We start from the raw sequence: 24,848 nt of genomic DNA, 5'->3' as shown, positions 1-24,848 counted from the left end.
ATTAAATTTAAAAGCATCTTAAAGTTCATAAAAAACTATTAATCTCAGAAGTTGGAAAGAAATATTAAGTATGTATTTTTAATGAGAATTTTTGAAAAAACATTTTTAAACAGTCAGTCAGTGTTTCAGTCATGTGACTTTCCAGACTATATATTCTTGTGACTATGGTTACAAACACAAAATTTTAAACTTTTATTTCCGGAAAACTAAAATTGAACGAACTATCTGGAATTCCGGATATATCCGAAAAAAATGATCCCTTTACAAACCCTAACAAAAACTGTTAGGAAAATTTTTACAACCACGGGTAGTCATAGAACACGTGCAAAAAGCTGAAAAGTGAGGTTTTGTTGACTGAAAAGCAACCAGCAATAAGCGAAGGTGAGGGAAAAAAGAGCAGTACTAAAAGTGCCATTTACCACCAATTACAACATAATTTCATTTAGGTTTTATGTTTTTTTTCTATTGCTAAATGCACAATATTAGATTAAAAAAAAAAAAAAAAAAATTTCTCACAACCCCCTCATGTTCCAATTTGAAAAACATGGTAGGTGATACGACTTAATATTTTCGGAGCACAAAAACATAAGATTCAGGCAAAATCGTTAAAAAAGGTTTTTATCACTGGGATGCATTACACATATTAGTAAGATTTGAACGAATTATAAGAGAGCAAACTCAAAAAAAAACTCGATCATGATTCTGCATCTAGTTCTTTTGCTTATCTAAAAGAGAACTGCTAGAAAATACACATATATATAAAATATTGTAAAATAAAAAAATAAAAAAATGAGAAAGGCATATAATAATTTAAATTGGCATAAAAATATAAATAATATAGATCTTTTTTTAAACGTAAATTGATCATTGACTCTCAAAAGTTTCTTTAGACTTTGATGGTTTTACGAGATTGGACTCCACAATAACTGCGCGCTCTCCTTCGTTGATTTCTCTTTTATTAACAGCTGAAGGACGACGCTCTGAGGAAAGATACAACGGCGTTTTAGAGAAATCTTCTTCAATAAACGCTCCAAAACCTCGATGAGTAGCGACGCCACGCTGTTCGAGCTAATATGTAAAAGCTCAGTATTTTAAAGTACGCCTCTATTTCAAATTAAAAACTTTTGACATAAAAAAAAAAAAAAAAATGACATACTACTAACGGTCTCGCTAATCCAACAGGTAAATTCATTTTTCTAGCTCTTTCTTTTGCAGCTTCGACTTTTAAAGCAGCTGAACGCCTCTCCTCTTCAGCTTCCTCGAGTTTTGAATGTGCAGTTTTAAGCTCCTCTTCTGCAGTTCTACGTGCTGCATCTAATATTCTCAAACGATCTCGCTCCTGTAAGACAATTACCTTATTGTTAAAAGTTAAAAACAAAAATCAGTTATCAAGAAAAATTAAAGATAGACGTAATTTAATGTAAGTTGTTTGGGTATTAAGCATAGATCTTTTTAACAGAATAGATTTTTTAAAACAAAATAATGAAATTCATAAAAAATCTTTTTATATGATTTGATAATATGTTAGTGAAATGAGGACGAATAAGGCAATTACTTCTTCCAACGCCTTAGCCTGATCCTTTGAAATTTCCTCAAGAGATTCTCTAACTCTTTTTTCTTCTTCTAATATCATTTCTTGCTCTGCTTTAATTTTTTCTAGAATTTGCCTTTTTAACATTTCTTCTTCCAAAATGGTTTGTTGTTTAACTCTCGCCTGAGTAACAAATGTGTAAAATTGAAAAGAAACAATAAAAAAATAAATAATAAGTAATAAACAGAGATTTTAGGAAAAGAAAACAAACTCAAATGACCTCAGATTCAATAATTCGGGCAACTCTTTCAGCTTCAAGCAGTCTCTCATATTCAAGTCTTAACTGTTCAAGCTCTTCACAACGTTTTCTCTCATCTTCCAAAAGAGCAGCTTCAACTGCTGCTTGAGTTTGAGCGGCATCTCTTTCTTCTTTTAACAACTGAAGTTCCTGTTAAAGATCACACTTTTACAAAAAAAAATTCAGATCCTTCACAAAAAACAATGAACATTAAATATCACTATGAAGTAAAGAAAAATTAAGGCCTTTATAAATAATTGCAAATATTTTAAGTAACCCAAATTAACTTTACAGTTGCTTAAATAACTCATAAATACCTTTATCTGACTCTGGATAAGTGTCTCATGTTCAAATCTTAATCTATCCTCTTCGGCTTTTTTTTCTCGTCTTTCTTTTCTCTCTTGGGATCTTTCAAGAAGGCTAATCATTAGAGGTGTTTCACCATTGATGTGGTCTACATAAAATAAATAACCTTCCATAACTTTGTTTATCTTCTCTCAAAAAATGCAGAAACGTTATTTGGCTAAGATGAGGATTAGATGAGGATAAGACGAAGATAAGATGAGGATGATCTCTAAAAATTTGTAAATGAAATATTATTTTATATTAAAAGGCTCAATTATTAAACTTCATTAATAGTTATTAAAACAAAAATTTAACTTTTGATATAATTACAATTTCATTACCAAAACACCTAGGAATATGGGACATAGTTTAACTCGGTCCTTTTACAAAAGAAATAGTATAACAGCCTACAAAAGAAATAGTATATCACCCCACTTTAAGTAATATTAACAAAATTACCAATGCATAGTTGAATAGCAGATATCCATTCATTCATGGACTTAAGATCCGAGGCTTCTACCTCATAGCTGGGAGCTTTGATGCCACAATTCAATGTAAACCGAAATCTGCTACCTTTCATTTCTTGAACAGCTTCCACTTTTGTTGTCTTTATTTAAAAAAAACGAAAATGAGGATGAAAACGAGGATGAGATGATGTTTACATGTTACATCATCACGCTAATTTAATAACAATAAGTCATTTAAATCAATCAGTTCAAAAGCAAATTCTAAAAACAATTTATAATCATTATAAAGCAGTTAAAAAAAGAAAAAGAAGAAAATTTTGCTAAGAAAAACTCATATGTTTCAATAAAAAAATTAATTCTATTGAGTTTTTGTTGTGTCCTGAAAAATATTCAAGAAATGACATACATTGTTTTTAAATTAAGGTGACACTTCAATTCTTTAACACAATTTTTAGCCCTTTGCAAAGCTGAAAAAAGGTACTTCTTCATAGAAATTTGTGAATATTTAAAGTAGTTAAAAATAATTTTAAAATTCAATTTTCAAATTTCTATGAAGAAGTACCTTTTTTCAGCTTTGAAAAGGGCTAAAAATTGTGTTAAAAATTGAAGTGTCACCTTAATTTAAAAACAATATATGTCATTTCTTGAATATTTTTCAGGACACAACAAAAGCTAAATAGAATTAATTTTTTTTTAAACACAGTTGAAACTAATTTAAAAGAGTTTGCTCAATTTATTTTGTTAAAAGATAATTAAAAATTTACATTGTTGAATAAGTGTTGCGGGATTAGATTACTTCCATTTTATACTTTCTAAGACTTACACATATATATTACCATTTTATTCTATTACTATTGTATCACTTTTACATTAAAACTGCCATGACTTTGAAAGATCATTTGCCAAAACAAAACCATTGTGTTTGTTACAAAATGTTTACAATAATTGTCTTCTCTAAATAGGTAGTAATTTATAAAAGATGTACAAATTCAATCATGCACATAACAAATCGTCAATGTTACTACAGCATCAACTGTGCAGGAAAATTGATTTTACAAAAACACCCGCTGTACATTATAAGGTTTATTGAGAAACAGATTGTAAATGCATACCAATACAACTGCATACATATGTAAAAGACCAGCAAATAAACTAACTCTCTGTCCTCGGGTTTAAGGTGTGTTTTCCTGTTTTCTTATGTCTGAAGTGAATTGGAAAAAGCCACTTTTCACAAAAATTTGGTTTTATAGTCTGCACAAGACCTTTTGATATTTATCCATTTTCTATATAATCCTTTATCTCTCTGCAAAAGACATTCCATAAGTCAAACCAAGAATGTTTTTAATTTCCATGAAGTGCTCAATAAACTTCTGGAATTGTGAGATATATCGAGAAGCATTTAGAATGTTCCAGATTTTTCTAGATCTTTCAAGAACTTTTGGTGTTTTCTTGAACTTTCTAGAACTTTGCCCTGCTGCATCTATAGAGATAAAATGCTGCTTAACAGTGATTGTATAGGATTATTGAATAAGATGGCATGTAAGGTTACTTGCACCCAGCAGATGTACTTTGATATGACTGTGGAAAATTTATCAGAGGAGACAAAAAGCACTTTGTGAAAGTATCTCTCAAGATGTGCAAGGTTTATAGAGCATCATTCTGCATACTGGTTGGAGACCATCAAAAATTTCCAAGGAAACTCCTGAAGGTAAGGAGTGTACAAGCTGGTACAGAAGAGAAAAAGAGGGTCAACTGGCAACCAATCAAGTAGCTGCTTACTTCTGTATATTGGATCCTTGAAAACTAAAGGAGTGCACTTTCTATCATGTATCAAAACATTGCTTCATCAATTTCCACATCCCAACATTTTCAATGTAGTGGCTTATAGTTTCTTATGCAATTTAAGAAAGAAAACCGCCAAGTAATTCTGAAAATCTTCTCATTCTCAATGTTTCTTAGCTTATAATCTTTGCAATGCTGATATTTTTCATTTTCTGGCAGTAAATTAAAAGGATAATTTGCCTGTTTTTTTCATAAGAAACTTCTCTTGGTTATGTTTACAAAACCAACGTTTTTAGTGAATACTGATATTTGACATGATAATTAAAAGCTAAGGACAAAAATCATGCTACATGGTATTAGTTAAACTATATAACTAAAAGAAACAAAATTAACAAATTGATTAAAACTGGAAAAATATCCAGAATGCAAATTGGAATAGATATTGAAAACTGTGCAAAGTTCTATAAAAATCTGAAGAAAGTATTTTATATAGTTGCTAAACTTGAGATTTGAGTTGATACAAAAAACTGAGAGAATGACAAAGAGATTTTTCTATTCTTGTTACACACTTTGATGATAAGGTCATAATGAAACTTACAGGAAAGGCAAAACATATCTCTAAGAATAAGATTAAATGTACATTACAATATTTCCACATTGAATACCTTTTTAACATGGAAATTATTTGTAACTTCTTAGGGAAATGATATACAGTAAATCTTATAAAAATATACTCAGCTTACGGCATTAATTGCAACAGATCCTTTTTTTTTTGCTCGCTTCGTTTTTCCATCATAATATATCAAAGCATCTGGTAAGAGAACAAACCAGCGTTCCTTCATTGACTTAATGCGATGACCTTTCTTCACTAAATAGCCACTTTTCACAATTTCCAAGTTATAATGATCAAAGATAGAATTCAAACCATCTTTGTAAATACTGAGTATAAAGATTGAGTACACAGTATACATAAAAATGTTAACCAAAGTATTAAGATATATTTAAAATAACTTTAAAAAATATAAGACATAAAAAATTTACTTTAATATTGCTTTTTTTCCTAATAGTATGCATTTATTTATGTCTGTATGTGTGTGTGTATGTGTGTATGTGTGTATGTGTGTATGTGTGTATGTATGTATGTATGTATGTATGTATGTATGTATGTATGTATGTATGTATGTATGCATGTATGTATGTATGTATGAATGTATGTATGTATGTATGTATGTATGTATGTATGTATGTATGTATGTATGTATGTATGCATGCATGTATGTATGTATGTATGAATGTATGTATGTATGTATGTATGTATGTATGTATGTATGTATGTATGTATGTATGTATGTATGTATGTATGTATGTATGTATGTATGTATGTATGTATGTATGTATGTATGTATGTATGTATGTGTATGTACGTATGTATGTGTATGTATGTATGTAAACATACCCTGTTTCAAGTATTTGAATTTATACAAGTTTACAAAATAATCATACTTTGTGGAATTATTGAAAGTAATATATTTTGATTCCAGACATTCTACTAGCTCCCAAAATGTTAATTCAATTTCAGTTGTGTAATTGTCTAAAGGGGCTTTTGTCCATGGTGTTCCAATTCCTTGCATAAATATTTGCAACAGTATAATAACTTCTTCTATGTCAATGGATCCTGATTCAGATATATCAATTTTATTAAAAGCTTTCCATAGTTGAAAAAGTTCTTCATCTGTAAGGATTTTTACAGCACATTTGTTTCTTTCTTTCTCAATGATGGTCCAAGAAAATCGATCAAAACTATCAAAGCTAACATTTAGATCAAAAACTAAATTCAGAAACAGAAATATATACACAGCTACATATTTGTTGATATGTATATTAGTTATTACTCAGAACTTAAGTTTAAAAAGCTTAGCTACCTTTTACAAGAAGGTTATCTTCGATAAAGTTAATAAACTCCTCGAACATTAATTGAGTCTTCTCAACTTTAAATGAAATTAAATCCTCTGCGTTATACTTCAAGTTTAAAGCATTACAAATACTTGCACAAAATACTTGGAGCTGAGTTTTAGCAAGACAACCAGCGTTTTGCGAGTCTAAGACGCGTAGCGCGTGTTTCAAACAATTACCTATGTTATATGGCAACTTTTTTTTTGGCACTTGCTCCAAATCAGCAATTGAGTCGTTGACTAATCTAATAATGCCATCTTTCGTTTCTTCATCTTCAGATGAGCTTGTATAGTCGTCTTTGTTCATGGCGTACTTGCCTTTCTAGAATATCCAAAAAGAAAAAAAAAAAGTTTAAAAATTTCGTTCTGCTAGTTGTTTAAGTTATTTATGTCCACAACACAATCAAAAGCTTCACCTTTACTGAAGTGTAAAACATTGTAAAAACACTTTAAACAAAATAATCGAATGTTTAAAAAATCAACAACGTAAAAACAAGTATTATCACGATACGCATTAAGCCTCCTTTTTAGGATTAAACATCAAGTTTTAGAAATGTATAGACTCAACTTATAACAACTAAAACCTGGTTGAAATGACGTCGAGCTGTCGTGAAGTGATTAGAGATTAATTAATTTTAGTAAATGCGAATTTAACTGCAGTTAATGAGTGAAACGTCCAAACCAACGCCTTTGTTTATATTGTTAAAAGTTTTTGATTTCTTTAAAAACAGAAATTTTTAACAGAGATTTAACATGATTAAAATACATGACTAGAGGAATTTCTTTATGGTCATACGATTTTTGAACATGTGTTGCTTCTTAACTATCCTGCTTATTCTGTTTTCAAAAATACAAGTTGAAATTCGACACAAGTACTTCTATCTTATTTGAAGCCAGACTGAGCCAAAAGGTGTTACTCATCGAGTGAGGGAGAAATTTCGCAGAACGCTTCATAAAATACTCCAAGAAAGGTGTTTTAAATTAAACGAATGTTATCAATTAACTATTTATAATTCACTGTTTGGAATTGAAATACAAACTGTACTGTATTTCAGCCCCACCCAACAAGCTTTAAGTCTTCTAGACGTCTTTAAGATGACTTTAAGACGTTTAGAAGACTTAAAGATGAGTTAAAGACGTCTTAGGTTGGGTGGGAGGGTTGGATCCAGCTATGGTGTACTAGAGTTACTACCCCAGAGACCATACTTTTGAGCCAAATCTAACTTGTATCTCTTTCGTTATTGTTTTTCTATATAAGTCTTCTAAAACTAAAATTTTACTTAAAAGTTTCTGAAAAAGATTACTAAAAGCCCTAACAACCGCTCATGCGATATAATTTTTTTATTTTACAGAAAGTCACGTTTTAGGAGCGTGATTCAATTTAAATAACCGGCGCACGTCGCGTTGTTTTAATGACAAATGTGATTTTTTTTTCTTAAAAAAACATTTATATTTTTATATTATATGGTGAACTGAGGCATGAGACTTAAGTCAACATAGAATTAATGTAAATATTTCTGTTTCCGCAAGTAAATCGCTAAAAAGAAGGAATATTCAGGAATCAAATATCAGCTTCAATAAATTCGAATTAATTGTATTCGAATTAATTGTATTCTTATTACGGAAAGATGAAAATTTATATTTATTTACGGGAATGTGAAATTTTAGTTTAGTTCTGTTTTATACAAACAACATAATTTATGAGGAAACGAGAAGTTAATTTATGAGAAAAATGGTGAAAAGGAAGCATGACTGTTATTTAACAATACGATGACTAAAATTTCATAATCTCAGAGTACACATAAACATAATTCTATCGAACTCTAGCAAGGCTATTTCTGTTGCAGTAGCTTTTAATACACGTTCACGAGCCTATACCGTAACAAGGCTATACGACCGCAACACAACATATATGTTCATACGATGAATGGTTGGTGGTTTGCACTGTCTCGGGGATTTCTGTTATATAATAAAGCTTTCATTTTATTACGGAAAAATTAGGATGTAATAAAATAAAAAAAAAAATCTTGTTATTGAAATAAGGATACGCAATTACTGACATTTTTTAAAATATGAAATATATCACCCCAGGACTCAAAAAAAAAGTATTATTTGAAGTTAAAAATACTAATTAATCAACAAAATGACCCGTGTTTGATTGAAGGTCAAAAATTTACTTAAAAAAATTATGCATTTTGTCAACTGTCCATTTGCGTAAATGCAAATTTTATCTAAAAGCGAATTTTAAATACGAATTTTGTTAAAGTTGAGTTTATTAAAATTATTTTATGAAATTTCATAAAATTTTATTAAACTTTAATAAAACTTAATTAAAATTATATTATTTTATCAAGTAAATACGAATTTTACGTGAATACGAATTTTACGTGAATACGAATTTAACGTAAATGCGAATTTTACGTAAATGCGAATCTTACATAAAAAAAAAATCTAATGTAAAAGCGAATCTTATGTAAAAGCGATTTTTATGTAATAAATTTTATGTTAAAGAAACTTTTTTCAAAGAAGTTTCTTTGACATAAAATTTATTACATAAAAATCGCTTTTGTGAGTCATACTTTACGTACGGTATTGATTTCACTTTTATCACGTTGTTACAAATTCTAATTGTTGATTAAGATTTATTATTCAGATCTTATATCTTATGTATTATCACATGGTTCCAGAAAGTTCCGATAAATAATATACAAGTTATCAAAATATTTTCCCGAATGACTGACTAAAAATATTAAATATTTTTATTACCAATATAACGTTAAAAAAAAAAAAAGGTTGTTCTGACAAAGAAAATCCTTATTTCTGATTAAAAGCGCAGATTGAAGCAAATCATTTGAGTATAGTAAAATTTAGATTTATTTGGAATTCTATAACTTTTTTGAAGGTTAACTCTTATCGGCTTCCGTAAAAATCAAAGTTTTAGATTAAAAATGAACAGGTTTTTTTAGTATCCAAAATAACACTGAATTTTTTCTTTTCATTTTTGATGTTGCGAATTAAATTAGATTTGATTAAGTTGTACAAGTACCTATCAGTTTTTACTCTTGTACTCAATATATTAACCGCTTTGTTGAGATAGGCTGTCATGCTTAACTTAAACTGAAAAAGGACCTGTCTGGCAGACTGTGTATTTTCATTGAAATATTAAAGATATAGTGAAATAAATTATATATTTTTTTAGTTTAATTGGCTCAACGATCTTTCAACTTTTTTTAACTTTTTCTCAAGTTTTAAAAAATGTTTAAATCAAGGTTTTTTTTTTCTATATTTGGTCATAAAGCATTTCCTGACCACTGTTTGGTGGGTTGTTTTTTAATTCTTTTGATGGAATTTTAACTTTTGGTGAAACATCCAAAACAAGATTCTCACTCGAATACAAAAATAGGCAACGTAACTGAATTTGATAATTTAAATATGGTCTAAAACGTTGCATTTCCTTTTTCAAACCAAATTCGACCTGACCTTCACCATCTCTTTTTTCTTCTTGTACGATTGAAATCTTACAACCTAAATCATTTTAGATTGTAAACACATTGTTTCCAGCGAAGGAAAAATTTTTTATTGATTATTACAGTAATGAAACAAAATTGTTAAGAAAAATACCAATATATTTACAATATTCTTTGGTCTAATTTACCATTATATAAAAATATTTTATATCTAAACCGCTGTTGACAGACGAAACAAATTTGGGCTTTTTTGTGCTTTTCATGAGGCATATTTAACATAATTAGTTACAATTAGTTACTAGCGGTCTTAATTGCTTTGAATTTTCAAATAGATAAGAGAGGGAAAAATTATTTCTACGATAAATTTGCATCGATTCAACGAAATAACCCTAACCCTAACCCTAAAGAGAATTTGAACAGGTTTTTAATTTTAGACAAGAATATATTTCGATGTAATCTAAAAATGGCCTGGGAAAGAACTTTCATCACGTAGCAAAACTTTTTAAAATTGTGAAGCGTTTGAAAAACAGCAAGGTAAATTTGAACCTTTACTGAAACATACTAGGAAACAAGTAACTGCTTCAAATTACTCTTTTATGGTTCTCTGTTACTACTGGTAGGGTTCTCTGTTATTACAACTGCTCAAATAAGTATAGCAAACTCTTTAGTGGCATCAGTATTTTAAAAAATTTTGCACCCTAAAGGTTTTTAATGTTGATATGTTTATATTCTTAACTAGCGTGGTAGTCCAAGTCACATTGTTGACATTTATGAGTCATAATAATTGTAAATGGTATAAAAGAGAATAAACTTGATTACGAAGTAAGACTTTTATATGAGATTAGTCAAATTAGTCATTCTATGATTCTTGTAGATTGTTGAGCTGCAATTAATAGCATTATTCCAACGAGTGGGAGCAAACTATTCCAACGAATGAAGCAAATTACGCAGCGCGCACTAAAATTAGTTTTGAATTATGTTTGAGATTAGTTTTACCGTTACGAGTGTCAAAGGCAAAGCGAACGCTGACATAACGTGTGGTTAATACAGTAAGAAAGGGTGATTACTCATTATTTTATGATTGAAAATATTGAATTTGGAATTGTTTCAATTTAATGCGTGAGTAGTTCTAATTTTATATTTTAAATAATCGCAATATTTTAAAAAGCATCATGCAGTTGACGTCGAAATTTTCATCGAACAATAAATTGCTATCATTTTATTTAGTTCAGAAATCACCTAGACTTAGGAAAATCATTTTTCATCATTCATGAAACACAAAAGTACTAATTACAGAAGATTTTTATTAAAGACCTCCCTTAGACCTTTCAGGGAAGATTCTTTTCTAATGTTAATTACCATTAGGCAGATTTTTTTTAAATGAGATTCTATCTTTTCCAATTTTATTTTTCTCTCGGCCAAACAGAGGGATTATATGGAGTAAGTGGTTGGCAACAACTTTGCAGGTGTCACCCACCGAGACATTCGTGCCAGGTGACATACCATCACCAGCGGCGCTCCTCAATTTGGAAATGTAATTGTCATATGCTAACACCCAACATGCATTCTGATAATTTTCTGATGTATTAATTTGTAACGCCCTTTTTTAGCATAATGATCATGTTATGTCCTTTTGTAGTGTATTAATCACATGGTATGTCCTTCTTATCTTGTTTTTTGTTAACAATATCGATACTTGATCAACTTGATATCAAGTTTTTATGAACATCGATAAATGATTTAATATTTTTTGTGGTAACTAATTAAATAAATATACCGTACATCCCTTTTTGAATGACCTCTAATTGTCCAAATTGAAATGAATGTGAGATATAGCAGATAAAAAAACTTTTCGGCAAAGATCATGGAAGGTAACAATTAAAAACGAAAAACGAATAAATATTCAAAAAAGGATGTGACAGAAAAGCCATAGCAACTTATTTGGATAAATAGTTAAATGCGTGAAGTTTTTTAGACCAAAAATTTTCCGTGAAAGGTCTAGCACAAAGAGCCAATTTTTCTAAAAGTTTCAAGAAAGAAAAAAAATATAGGAAATCGCGAAGGATAAGCCAAAAGTTATGTTTAAATTCAAATATCAAGCAATCAAACTTAATGCACTTTGTCTTTCTTTTTATGTCGTTGAATTTCGTCGTGACTTTTACGTTTATCATCAAGTTTTCGAACCTAAAATTCAAGAGAAAAAAAAAAAACGTCAAAAATTTAAATTATTGAAGCTCAAATAACTTATTTGATGAACTCATTCTTCTAAAGAAAAAAATGTGCACCTGTGACGCCTTTTTCTTTTTAGAATACATGATTTTATCATATAAAGCCTTCTTTTTCCTGGGAAGCATGGATATTGCCAACTTTTTCTCCTCTGCGGTCATTGAGTCAGAATCTGCCTTACGCTTTTCTCCTGTTGAAACTAAAGTAGAAAGAGAGTAAACTGTACTGTTATAAGCTAATCGTACACAAACTAAATTCAATCAAACGCCTATTCGTATATACAAATACTGTTACCTATTTCATCATCAGCTTCGGCATTTTTCTTCAAAAGTTCTTTCTCCATCTCAATTATCTGCCTTCGCTCAGGTGGTATGTAATCGCCCTCTTTTTCTTCTACAAAAGGAGAAAGATGCGGAGGTAACAATGCACCTGGGAGATAGTCGTCTACCGGTAAAAGCTTTCGTGCATTTACACAATCAAACACCCATTGAGGTTGAAGGTAACGCCTAAAAATCAATAAACTTATCATTCACATTAAAAAAAAAATTTCCGAATGAGAAGATAATATTAGTTAAATATTAACAAAAAATATTTAACCATTTGCACCAGTTCACCTGGAAAGTATTTGATTTTTTATAACAGGTCGATCAACTATTTGATGCGTAATTGATTCATCATTTTCTGAAAACGTTGAACCAATTGCCACTGTCTTATCCCAGGACACTTCTGCACCGAAGGATCTGCAAACATTCAAAGAAATACAATGCTGTTTCTCTTGTTTTTCGAAATAAAAAATAAAGATTGGTATAAAGATGCAGGCTGATTTCTTACCTTAAAATGAACACAAGAGCTTCTCTGGGAACTTCTCTGGACAAGAACACTTTCATAGAAGAAAATAAAGACAGAAAATTCTTTTCTTTCTGTGCTTCCTCGGTAGCTTTCTTTTGTTCCTCTGACTCTTTGCTCTAAATCAAGATTCGTTATTTCAAGAAAGAATTAAAAATGACAAAAAAAAAATACATGTGAACGACAAAATCAAAAGGATGCTAACTCCATGAAGTTTTTATTTCAAATTATACAAAACTTCAATCGTAAACTTGAATGTTGTGATTTCTCACACATTATGAGATTTACCCCTTCTTCAGCAGGAAACACATCAAAATCAACAGTTTCGTCCGGAACTAAAATGACAATTTAAAAAAAAAAATCTCTCATAGAACTTGCCTCAATCATTTCACTTTAGCACTTATCTTTACAGTAACAAATGTAAAAATTGCAGAAAATATTTGATTTGGATAGTGGAAAATTATTGATTTCTTTAAGTTTATTACCAAAATACTAAAAAAATACTTTATATCTTAGTCATTAACTCAAAGAAATCAATAAATTAACCATAGCATTACTTTTACTGTAATCCAGTGACTTAATTTTTCATTCTAATTAAATAAAATAGTAATCAGAAGAAAATAAAAGACTTAAATATAACTTGCAAGATTGCACAATATTAAAACTCCAAGAAAACTTTTAACTAAACTTGATAATGTAAGAAAAACTTTCAGCGTACCTTCCAGAGCAGTCTTTAAACTACTTGATAATGCTGCTAATTTCTAAAGAGAAATAAATCAATTGAAATTCTCGGCAAAAAAACCTATTGGTATTTAGGTTTTAAATCTAAAACATGAACAACTTTTTTATTTCACCTCATCATACAGGTCAACATCTTGGCAAAATTCTGTTATTTCATCTTCATTATTGTTCACTTTTAACTATAAATAATAAAAAAACGTCCAGTTTACTAAGTACAAATGATTTAAACTACAATAACATATTGTGATTTCAAACAGATCATCCTTTTTTTTTTTGACAGGTAGTCTAAAATAAAAGATAAACTAACCTGAGGAGGGTATTGAAGGTTTAAGGTGTGGTATAGTTGAAAATTTATGAATCCTAACATTGTTGTGTAAAACTCAATAAATGTGAGCATGATACGGAAATCAACATCATCTGGGAGCTAAAACATAATTCAATTATAATATAAAATTGTTTATGCATAAATAATTTTTAAAAATTTTACATATTGCATTATTACTTAAGTATTTCATACCAGTTAAATGATAAACAATGTGAAGAATTTAATTTTTAAAAAATATTAGCATTAAAAAGAAACCTCTTGTGTAAAGTTGTGTGGGACAACCCATGTCACAGTTTGCTGTTGAATTTCAGCTTGAAAATAAATTCCTTTAATGGATATAAACACCTAAAAAATAAATACTTGTAACTCAAAACTGAAATATCCTAATAACACTGTGATGAAAAATAAACCAAGAAAACTTTATTTAAAATTAATCATTTTTTAAAATTTGAAATGAAAATGAAAATTTGAATGAATAAAGAATATTTACACACAAGAATATTAGTGCAAATAAAGTAACCAAAAAACAAAACTCAAAATGAGGATAATACAGTTGAATATATATTGGCAAGTTGATAAAAGTCTTTTTTTCTTTATTTAAATTAAACTTGATTACATGCTTTTATTAACAAAAAAAAAAAGATATAGTAAGAAAAAATTATTTAAAATATAAAAAATTAAAAAACTATATATTTTTTAGTTTTTGAAAGACTGGGCTGGTCTGCTAACTAGTTTGTCACTAGTTTAAGAGAAAAAAATTAAATTGATTTGCTGAACAGACTGGCACAAATTGCAAATTGATTCCATAGAAGACCAGATAAGAATATGAAGCTCTGTGATGCATTTCATGTTTTTTTTTTATTAACTTTTATGGAAATTTCAAATACCTAGAAGAAAATTACTTTTCTGTGATTACAACTAAAACTTTCCTCCATTCAACAAGATCACAGACTTTTCTAAACATTTTTGTAATGGGTTCAGTCTATAATTTTTGTAAGATAGGAATGTCCTGGGTTTTTTTTTAATAAACTTGATCTATGATACAAGTAAGGCAAACACATGCGGAAGTTAAATACAGATATTTTATGGCTTTTAGTTAACAAATTTGAAAATTTATCACAAGTAAAAAAACACCACAGCTTCAAAATTTAAACATCATGTTAAAAATAAGTAATAGTATTGATAATTTTTTTCAGACGAAATTTCACACAAAGTATGTATATAGTTTTCTTTAAACATTAGAAGAATGAGAACTAAAAAAAAGGCAACTAGTCTAAGGATAGTTACATCTTACATATACACCTATGTCTTCTAACAAAATAAAATTATCTTCCTAACAACTTTTTCTCTATGATGGTTTTTTTTTTTTGAAAAAAAAAGGAGTTTCTTTTTTTTGAAAAAAAAAAAAAAAAAAAAAAAAGAAACTTCTTTATCATGAGATGAGCCACAGATTAGTCCATTCAGTCAAACTCCATAGTAACGCTAAGAAAATATTTTTTAGTTTATTACATTTCATTTCATAAGTTTCATAGCTGGTTTAAAAATTCTCTCATCTCTGACCTCTGAAAAATCCTCTCAACTCTGTTTAAATATTAGAAAGATAATTGGAGTGAGGTTTTCTTTGACCATATAAAACTCCAAACATCTTTCTATTATGTAAAGAGCTACTCAAAGAGGTTTTGAAAAGGACCTAACATTGTTCTAGTTGAATTACTGAGGAGGTTTCAGCAACTTTATAGTTGATTATGTATTTTATTTTTTAGTGCTTGTTACTTTAAAATATAAAATCATAATAAACCATACATTACATCTTAATTTCACTTGTAAAAATTATAACAGCTGATGATTTCAAGAGCTTAAATTCTGAACCACAATAAGTGTCCCTATCCCCAGCTGATACAGATCAATTCTTAAAAATTCACCTAAAAGTACCCAACCGCTGTTTAAATAAAACTATTATTCAATTTGTTGCTACAATAATATTATCTTAATTGTATGGAAAATGTAACTTATAAAACAAAATTGAAAAAAAAACATTTCATCAATCTGTTATTAAGTCAGTATTCTGACTTAATAACAAATTGATAAATTTCTTTTTCTTTCTGAGGGTTTTTTAAATTTGTTCCAAAGTTCACTATAACAGAAAGAAGTACACTATGATACTAATGGACTAGATTAGTTTTAACATGGCCTACTTAAATACATGGCCTACTTAAATACATGGCCTTCTTTCCTACTTAAATCAAAAAAAAAAAAGGCCAGTTTGAAAATCATATATTTTGTCGGATGGACAAACTTTCTCAAAACAACTTTAATTATCGCGCTGTAAATTTTAATTAAGTAAATCTGGCACAGGATAAAAAATCTTTCCATTGGCTAGTTAAATCTAAACTCTGCTAAACTTCACTAAACTACTTAATTGTAGCTTCTTTTTAATATAGGATAATAATTATGGTTAATAAATGCTTTTAATTATTGTTCCACCTCTAGTTATATTTGTAGTGAAGGTAGTTCCAGTTATTTGTTTTCCAAATACAACGATTAGAGAAAGATATGGGTTAAATTTGGCAATGGAAATGTTCATTTTTCTGTCTTTTTTTTAAATGAAACAATGTTATCTGCAATAATCGAATACTTGACTCTCTTTCTTGGTGTTATTAAAATAAATATTTGAAATGACTGTGTATAATTTCTTTTCCACAGTTTTGATGATTTGAACATAAAAATGGTTGATACCCTTCTCTACTGCAAAGAACTGTATATTCAGCACAATGCTGCTTTACATTATTGCATTTTGAGACTGATAAATAACATCAAAAATGTGATATAGCATAGTTAAACTGTCACAGACATATTCTAAAAGCAGTACTGATGGAGTTATTAGCCCACCTCTCGACTAATAATTTATATATATATAATCAGTTGACTCCTGTTGAAAATATTTAGTACAAAGCAATTTGCAACATATTCTCAACTTCTTAATCAATTTTTTGGCAATAAAATCAGCAATAACTGACAACTTCACAAGAATCATCCAATAAAGTCACACAATCGAAATCTTTTTGATCTGCTCCATAAAGGATCTAAAATGTTGTATATATTCATCAGCATTGAATCATTTTCAAAAATGTCTATTCCTTCTTTTGTTAAACTTTTTACTTGGATTATACTCTCACTATAAATAACATCTTTCAAACTGAAAAGGAATCTGCCACCCCCCCCATTTGAAAGTATAATCATATTTTTTTTCACCATGTGTATCAAGTATTATTGTAAAAGAGGAAATATTTGAAGCATGATTGTCAAAAACAACACCTTGAACATTAAAAATATTTTTAATTAAAAATTGAGTCAGGTTAAGAATTTCAGACTTTAACCATTGCTATGACAACGCAGGAGATATTTTCTTTCAAACCAACTGTCATGAAAGAGACGATACTTCTATAGCATTCATTTTCCTCACTCATCCCAATAACATTGCCACCAGAATATTCAGTACATTGTTGCAAATATATTTCATCAAAAATTATTATAAGATCTTTTGATAAGATCCCATTTTCATGTAGCAACTTCAAAACTTTCATAGAACCTATTTCACCTAATTTAAGCTTGCCTAACAGTGATATAGACGGGAGTGGGAATTCCTTCAGCAGTAAATAATAAGTTTGTAGTGATGTGTACTGCAACATCAATACAAATTCAAGAACATTTGTAGAATGAATTTGGTTTTTTTTTATTTGGTGACTTTTGAGTTCTTCAAGAATAGAAGACAACTTTTCTTTTTCTGTGCTAAAACGTGAATTGAGGTTTTCCAGCATACTCCTTTTTAACATACATTGGTGGGTTACTCTGAACCAAAGTGGTAAGGAAACTGGAAGATTTTTATAAAAAAGTTGGACATTTTTTGATACAAAAAGATTCAGCAACTTCAGATATGCGTAAAAAAAACAGAAGTTGACAAATATATAGCCTTGACCATAAATACAAATAATGAAATGTTAGAAGAATTCGTGTTCACATTTTTTCATCCGGTAATCGTTCGTATTTGTTCCCTCATATTTTTTCATTTTGAATAATTATATGGAACACGACACAATCACCAAACTTGGAAAACAAATATCCTGCTGGTGAATCAGCAGCTGAAAGGAAACTGAGATCTTCAATAATATCATTTGATAAAAATTTCTGATATTCACTTCTTGAAAAATTCCTTTAGTAGTTAATTTTCATGGTCCAGATATAACTGGAAGAGAAGCAGTTGCTATGCTAGCCAGGTATAATGTAGGAACAGGCTTTAGGTTAAACAGCAAACAAAGTCGTTTTGCTAATGCTCCTTTATGTATTAATTTTTTCTCAAAGTCTTTTAAACAGATCACAGATGATTTTGTTACAGTTCAGAAATTTCTATTTACAAATCTAAATCATAACATTCTCAGATCATCATCTTTTGTAAAAACAAAAACTGGAACTACTTCACCACCTAGATAATTGGGGGTACAACTAACAACACAGCATTTATTAACCATAATTACTATCTATTAACAAAAAGAAGCTGTAATCAAGTATATAAAGTTAAGTGAAGTTTAGTAGAGATTAGGATTTAGAAAACTCAAAAGTTTTTACTTTGTGCCGGATTTACTTATTTAAAATTTATAGAGGAATAATTAAAATATATTGAGAAAGTTTGCCCATCCAAAAGAATACAAAATTTTCAAACTGGCCTTCTATTTTTTTTTTCAATTTAAGCAGGAAAGAAGGCTGTGTATTTAAGTAGGCCATGATTTAAAATAAATTAAATAAATTAAAAGTTACAATTACTTTTTTAAGAGATCTTGAAGATATGATATAGTGCTGAAATTCAACTAAAATAAAAAAAACAATTTAAAAAAAAAAAAAAAAATTCTATAGTTGAATCCATTATATGCTCTAAAGGCCATAATATAAGCAAACAAACTTTGGTGAAAAATCCAAAATTTTATCATCTTACCGCTTAAACGCTTGCACTTTTTCACGACACTCATCTGAGAAAAAAATAAGAAATCTTTAGGCAAATGTAAATAATCAAAATTTTATTGTTTTAAAAATTTTCTTTAGTGTACTGCTCAAGAATTGTGTTAAATGATGCATTAAATGATGCCTTAATTGATATATGAGATTTGTAGTAGCAACCTCCATAAGAGAACTTATTTATTGTACACTATGGTAAAAATTTATAAACAAAACAGCTTTAAAAAGAAATTGAAGCTTAAAAACTTATAGTAATATAAAAGGCTTAAAAATATGAAAACTTTTTTAACCTCTTCTCTTGTAAGTAGACTTTTAGTACTTAAATAGTTTTTTTGAAAGTTGCATAAATGTGTTTTATCTAACCTCAATTTTATCAGTCTGAGGTAATCTTGCAAATAAAAATACCATACAAAGAGCATCGTCCAAATCTCTTAAGGCATCAATGAATGTTGGGTATCTAAATGAAGCTCAGATTAAAGCAAGAAGCATTAACTTAAGACAAATGATGCAAACCACTGCTAACATTCAATATTTTACATTTATGTTGGGAGATAAGTGTAAGAAAAATAGCAAAAAAAATAAAATGTACCTTTCTTTAACAATGTGATCTAGAGTATAGATTGGTTTATTTTCTTCCAAGTGATTAGCATCACTGTATTCTTCTCTACCGATCGCACGCTTTAACTTTCTCATGAAAACTTTAAACTCTCGAAATTTATTCAGCACAGGCTCATGTGCTAAGAACTGAATATCTTTGACATAGTAGTAAGTTTTATAGGCAGTACTTCCTTTCCCTACTTTCTTTCGATTTCTTGGCTCGCGTGGATATATTCCTTTCAAAATGCATAATCTCCTTTACCAAAAATATATGTATTGTTAGATTTATTAAACCTATAACTGCTTTTTCAAAAATATAACACGCTTGTCATAAAAATATGTTAAGCCAAAGCAATTAAGTAAAAGATACCGAAAGTCTGGTAAGCTGAGTTGCAACTTTTTTAGTGCTTGGTTTCTGTTAATATAATTTGTAGCAGAACCACTCTCTCCCTAAAAATATTATTCATATCTGCTTATAAGAACTTTTTTTTACTCATATGTTTATAAATAAATATGAATATAATATATATATATATATATATATATATATATATATATATATATATATATATATATATATATATATATATATATATATATTCTGGCTATTTTTAAAACCTTAATTTTCAAAACTCTGATTTTCTTTTTGACTAGTAAGAAATTGCTTTGAGAGGTCAACATAGCAATTTTTGTCATTCCAGCCAGTCATTGACAATTGATTGCTTATAATTTTCCATTCAAACTGGATTTAAATCTGGAAACTGTAAGCACTTCTTGATCTTTTCTACAACATCTTAAGTGAACCTATTTTTTTGTTTCTTTTGTTGTATGCTTGGGATCATTGTTTAGCTGGAAGATAAAGTTGTTTCTTGATACTTATTTTCAGAAGATATGATATTCATTTTAAGAATGTCTGTAAATGTTGCGGCATTTATGATGTTATCAATAAAAGTTACTTTCTCAACTCCTTGCCATGACGTAGCACCCCAATCCATAGTTTCCAACAACGAATTTCACAATTCGTCTCATGCAGTTTAATTTACACCCTATACATTATATATTGGCATACATCTCAGCAAATTCAAATCTTCATATGATTTGTTTTTTGGTCAAAAAAGGTTTCTTGCGGACTAGTCAGCCACGAAACTAGTCTTGCAGACTAGTCTGCCATTAAACTCTTGATCTCTGATCATGTTTCAAATAGTCTGTAAAGTGACTAATATGATCTTCTTCAACCTTTTCTGCAAACTTTCTAGCAGATTTTAAGTGATTTTTATTAATTGAATAACATTTCTATTAATTGATTCAGCTGCAATTGATTGCAGTTGTCTGATTCTTTTTGCCAAGTCATAATTATAAAAATGATTTCATTTCAGGGTTGGCATTAAAAAACCCACCCAAAAAAACTCAGTTAAAAAAACCCAAAAAAACCCAGTTAAATAAACCCGGTTTTTTTTTGGTTTTTTTAAAATAATATTTTATTTAAAGGATTCTCTTTGCTTGGTTTTTTTCTGTGATTTATTTATTTCAGAAAACATTTAAACATAATTATGACTAATTAAAAGGTAATTATTATTGAAAAGAGGATATGGATATGATCAGAATATAGTATTTAATAAGAATCAAAACTTTTAAAATAAATGATTTTTTTGAAATATTTCTGAAAAAATAGTTTTAGTATTTTTTACAATATACTTTCAGTGATCTCAGTGGCTTTCATCAACCATATCAAAGTCAGGCCTGTGTTCTATCTTACAATATACTCAAGAAACTTTTATTCAAACAGTATTATTATTTGTGTAGCATTAAGTATATTTAACTTGCATATTTCGATGCAATATGTGTTTTTCAGAAAAAAATCTTTATAAGAATGCCATTCAGAAGTGGAAGGAAGAAAGGATGGGAGTGGAAGGAGGTCAGTGAGATAGAAGGGGACAAAAATAGTGTTCAGTGTGACCATTGCTCAGAGAAGATTAGTGGAAAAATTGAAAGAGTTCGTATTCATTTGGAGAAGTGTTAAAAGAGAAAGGACACTGCTGAACAAGAACTAAGACCTGGAAGCTCAATGAGCAATATTAGCCTCTTGTAAAATGAGTCAGATACTTCAATTTCTGAAGGATCTATTATGTCCAGCTCCACACCAGCAAAAAGGTTTAAAAGTAGTAACTTAAATAACTTTGTAGGTAAACATCAAATGATCAGAAAGATGTCATTGACATGCAAGTTGCCCGGTTTTTTTTTTAGCTCTAACATGTCTTTTAATTCAGTGGAAAATTGTGAGTTTCAGAAACTTTGCTCTCTTCTTCGTCCTGGGTATGTCCCACCAAGCTGAAAGAAACTGGGTGGAGATCTATTAAATGAAGTCTATGATGATCTGTCAGCTGGGATAAAGAACGAACTGGAAACCAAAGACATGTTGGTAATTTGTCAAGATGGTCTAGTATTCAGAATGACCCAATAATTGCTCACTCATTTTATGATGGAAAAAAGAGTTATCTGTACAACATAGTTGACTCAGGATCAGAAAAAAAAACTGCAGAATACTGCATCAAAATCATCAATGAAGCTATAGTTAGCATAAAAAATGATTATAATAAGTTTGTATTTGCTGTCTGCACTGACAATGAAGCTAAGATGAAGAAAATGAAAGAACTGATCAAACAAGAGTATCCTGATATGTTAACATATGGCTGTAATGCACAATATATGAATTTGCTACAGAAAGACATTTGCAATTCTTTTTCAACAATTCTAAAACAGGTTGTGGAAGTTCAGAAATATTTTAGAAATGTGCATATGGCCCATGGTTTGTTAAAGGAAAAAGGTGGATGTATGCCTCAGCTGCCAAATGAAACACGCTGGAACTCTCAAGTTGCCTGCATTGAGACATACCAGAAAATTATAACTTCTACGTGGAGATCTATGGAGAGAAGATGGAAGATTTTCCAGCCAATATTGGAAGAATAATTGAGAATATAGCCATCAAACGTGAGGCAAGTCGCCTTCTTAGTGAAATGAAAAAATTGGGGATTGCCTTAGACAAGATGCAGAGTGATTCTTGTCATCTCTCTGACCCAGTTCATATCTGGTATTCATTTCAGAGCTATCCATATACTATAATGCAATAAAGAAGAGATTTCAAGATGCTGTACAACCCTTTCATATTTTGGCGTATATAACTGACCATAACTATGTAGATGATTACAAAAGCTTCATTGATAATGATAATGAAAACATTGCAGAACAATGGTTAGAGGAGAGAAACCCTGATTTCTTGGGCTTACTATACAAGTTTAACTTGAAGGACAGGGAGGTGTTCCCCAAGCAAATTTTCTCAGAATCACTGAAGGTTATCTCTCCATCAGAATGGTGGAACATCATAAAAGGAAAGTTTATTAGATCTCAAATCAGGGATAAAGAGGTTTCTGCCAATTTCTGCAGCTTTCTAGCTTCTCTACACTCCTGTCCTGTTAGCTCAGCCTCAATTGAGAGATGGTTTTCAACCTTTGGATTTGTCTGGTCGAAGATCAGGAATCGTCTTGGTGCAGATAAGGCAATGAAACTTGTGAAGATTTACAAATCATTTCATAATAACTCAGCAGCTGACAGCAGTTCCTGTGATGATATTGAATCTGATCAATAAGTAGGTAAGTAGTAGGAAAAATCGTTTTTAACTTCAGAATAACCATCTAAATTCTGAAAAAAAATTCTATTTCTATTATTTAAGTGTAATTTATATTTGTTTTAGTTTATTCTTGATGATCCCAGAGGAAGTGTTTAACTGGAAATCTATCAAAAACATCTGAAAAGCTGACAAGAATTGAAAATTATTGTAATAATCAAACAAAGTAAAATTATGTAAGGAGAATTTTATTTACAGCTCTTCAATTTATTAAATTTTCCTTGTAAAAGCTCTTTTTAATAAATAAATATAACTATTACCATGTGTTTTTAATTATTATTTTGAAAAAATTAAATGTATAAAGATAGTTTAAATGCAAAATAGGTATTATGTCTTTCATTTTCTAACCAAAAAAAGCTATTTTTAAAAAAACCCAAAAAAACCCAATAAAACCCAATAGAACCCAAAAAAACCCAGTGGGGTGGATTGTTTTAAAAAAAAACCGGATTTTTTCCAACCTTGTTTCATTTATACATTTTTTTATTTACTATCATTTTATATTCTATATATAGTTAAATAAATAAAACTTCAATTACAAAACTTTCAAAGACTTACCCAAAGTTGAATGAATTCAAACAAAATTTTATTTGGTCCAATACTTTTTTTTTTGCTCACAATGCAAATTTAAATTTTAAATTGATCAAGAACAAAAGCAGGTTAACAGAATTATATCAGGACACACTTACATTTCTGATAACAATAGGATTCAAATTATATATATATATATATATATATATATATATATATATATATATATATATATATATATATATATATATATATATATATATATATATATATATATATATATTGTTACCTTTTTTTTCATTTTCCCCATCTCTAGTTATTTTGCTGCTTAAAAAATTAAGATTTGTTTTTGACAAGTTCTGTGCTTTTTTGATTTGCTAAATTATAAAAATAAACTAAAAATAAACAAAAGGGAAACTACAGACAGTGGAATTTTACCATTTAATACTTTTAATACTCACTTTACATAAATAAATAAATACATACATACATACATACATACATACATACATACATACATACATACATACATACATACATACATACATACATACATACATACATACATACATACATACATACATACATACATACATACATACATACATACATACATACATACATAAAAGTATATATTTGTGAGTATTTTCAGACAAATGTAACAGGGAGCACTTAGAAAAAATTTGTTAAGCTATTAGTTCATATAATTTTCAGCTAACATTTTATATCATCTATACTTTTATTTTCAAAATCTCCTTTTACTTTGTACATTAGCATAAAGGGAGAGATCATTTTATTAAAAAAAACAGAAGTTTACTAATGTATAGCCTTGACCGTAAATACAAATAATGAAATGTTAGAAGACCTCGTGTTCATATTTTTTCATCCGGTAATCGTTCGTATTTGTTCCCTCGTATTTTTTCATTCGGATTTAACCGGAAGAAAAAATTTCTTAACTATTTTTGATTTTAATGTTTTTAAATATGTAAGAACTTATTTTCATGTCACTCTTGATACTTGATTTTCAAAGAGTTTTTTTTAAATAGATTTTATA

At 29.0% G+C, this 24,848-nt stretch overlaps 2 protein-coding genes and 1 pseudogene across 8 annotated transcripts; 1 reads left to right on the top strand and 2 right to left on the bottom strand.

The window, feature by feature from the left end:
• Positions 1 to 697: 697 nt before the first annotated feature.
• LOC149876416 (switch-associated protein 70-like) lies at positions 698 to 9,011 on the bottom strand. Of its 7 annotated transcripts, none has more exons than XR_016448701.1 (10): positions 6,960 to 7,106; positions 6,346 to 6,697; positions 5,927 to 6,251; positions 5,167 to 5,362; positions 2,634 to 2,781; positions 2,147 to 2,403; positions 1,812 to 1,979; positions 1,556 to 1,714; positions 1,157 to 1,339; positions 698 to 1,068 (listed from the first exon to the last, which is right to left on the bottom strand). XR_016448701.1 is itself a non-coding variant. In XM_090075354.1 (10 exons), exons 2-10 carry the CDS (start codon positions 6,680 to 6,682, stop codon positions 865 to 867), a joined length of 1,857 nt encoding a protein of 618 aa, XP_089931480.1. In that variant the 5' UTR covers positions 6,683 to 6,697; positions 8,964 to 9,011; the 3' UTR covers positions 698 to 864. The 7 variants fall into 7 exon arrangements, 5 of the variants coding, with proteins under 5 accessions (XP_089931480.1, XP_089931481.1, XP_089931479.1 ...); XR_016448700.1 differs by lacking the exon at positions 6,960 to 7,106 and adding an exon at positions 6,792 to 6,948; XM_090075354.1 differs by lacking the exon at positions 6,960 to 7,106 and adding an exon at positions 8,964 to 9,011 and having other exon boundaries at positions 2,147 to 2,283.
• A 2,907-nt stretch (positions 9,012 to 11,918) lies between these two features.
• LOC149876414 (pescadillo homolog) lies at positions 11,919 to 24,194 on the bottom strand. The gene is made up of 16 exons (XM_090075331.1): positions 24,084 to 24,194; positions 19,955 to 20,034; positions 19,577 to 19,840; positions 19,351 to 19,444; positions 18,968 to 19,001; positions 18,799 to 18,842; positions 14,236 to 14,325; positions 13,963 to 14,079; positions 13,769 to 13,834; positions 13,633 to 13,675; positions 13,203 to 13,249; positions 12,900 to 13,033; positions 12,683 to 12,808; positions 12,363 to 12,574; positions 12,128 to 12,267; positions 11,919 to 12,026 (listed from the first exon to the last, which is right to left on the bottom strand). Exons 1-16 carry the CDS (start codon positions 24,102 to 24,104, stop codon positions 11,952 to 11,954), a joined length of 1,587 nt encoding a protein of 528 aa, XP_089931457.1. The 5' UTR covers positions 24,105 to 24,194; the 3' UTR covers positions 11,919 to 11,951.
• Positions 22,271 to 23,227, top strand: LOC149876415 (uncharacterized; annotated as a pseudogene).
• Positions 24,195 to 24,848: the final 654 nt, after the last annotated feature.

This window comes from Hydra viridissima, unplaced genomic scaffold (assembly GCF_058129835.1).
Source record: "Hydra viridissima isolate aposymbiotic clone 2 unplaced genomic scaffold, HvirCarnegie_v1 scaffold_20, whole genome shotgun sequence".
NCBI classification, from domain to species: Eukaryota; Metazoa; Cnidaria; class Hydrozoa; order Anthoathecata; family Hydridae; genus Hydra; species Hydra viridissima.
The sequence above is the reverse complement of the archived record's forward strand: the minus strand, read 5'-3'. Positions and strand labels throughout refer to the sequence as shown.

Bases quoted from the DNA above. Each gene is read 5' to 3' on its own strand.
- LOC149876416 (XM_090075353.1), bottom strand. From the start codon at position 6,812: ATGTTTTACACTTCAGTAAAG. The intron at 2,782-5,166 runs GTAAGCTGAGTA...TTTTAAATAAAG, and splicing joins GATCTGTTGCAATTAATGCC to ACAACAAAAGTGGAAGCTGT. The intron at 1,069-1,156 runs GTATGTCATTTT...TTTACATATTAG, and splicing joins GATTAGCGAGACCGTTAGTA to CTCGAACAGCGTGGCGTCGC.
- LOC149876414 (XM_090075331.1), bottom strand. From the start codon at position 24,104: ATGGGGAAAATGAAAAAAAAG. The intron at 19,002-19,350 runs GTTAGATAAAAC...TTTTTTTCTCAG, and splicing joins CTCAGACTGATAAAATTGAG to ATGAGTGTCGTGAAAAAGTG. The intron at 13,250-13,632 runs GTACGCTGAAAG...TTGTCATTTTAG, and splicing joins TTTAAAGACTGCTCTGGAAG to TTCCGGACGAAACTGTTGAT.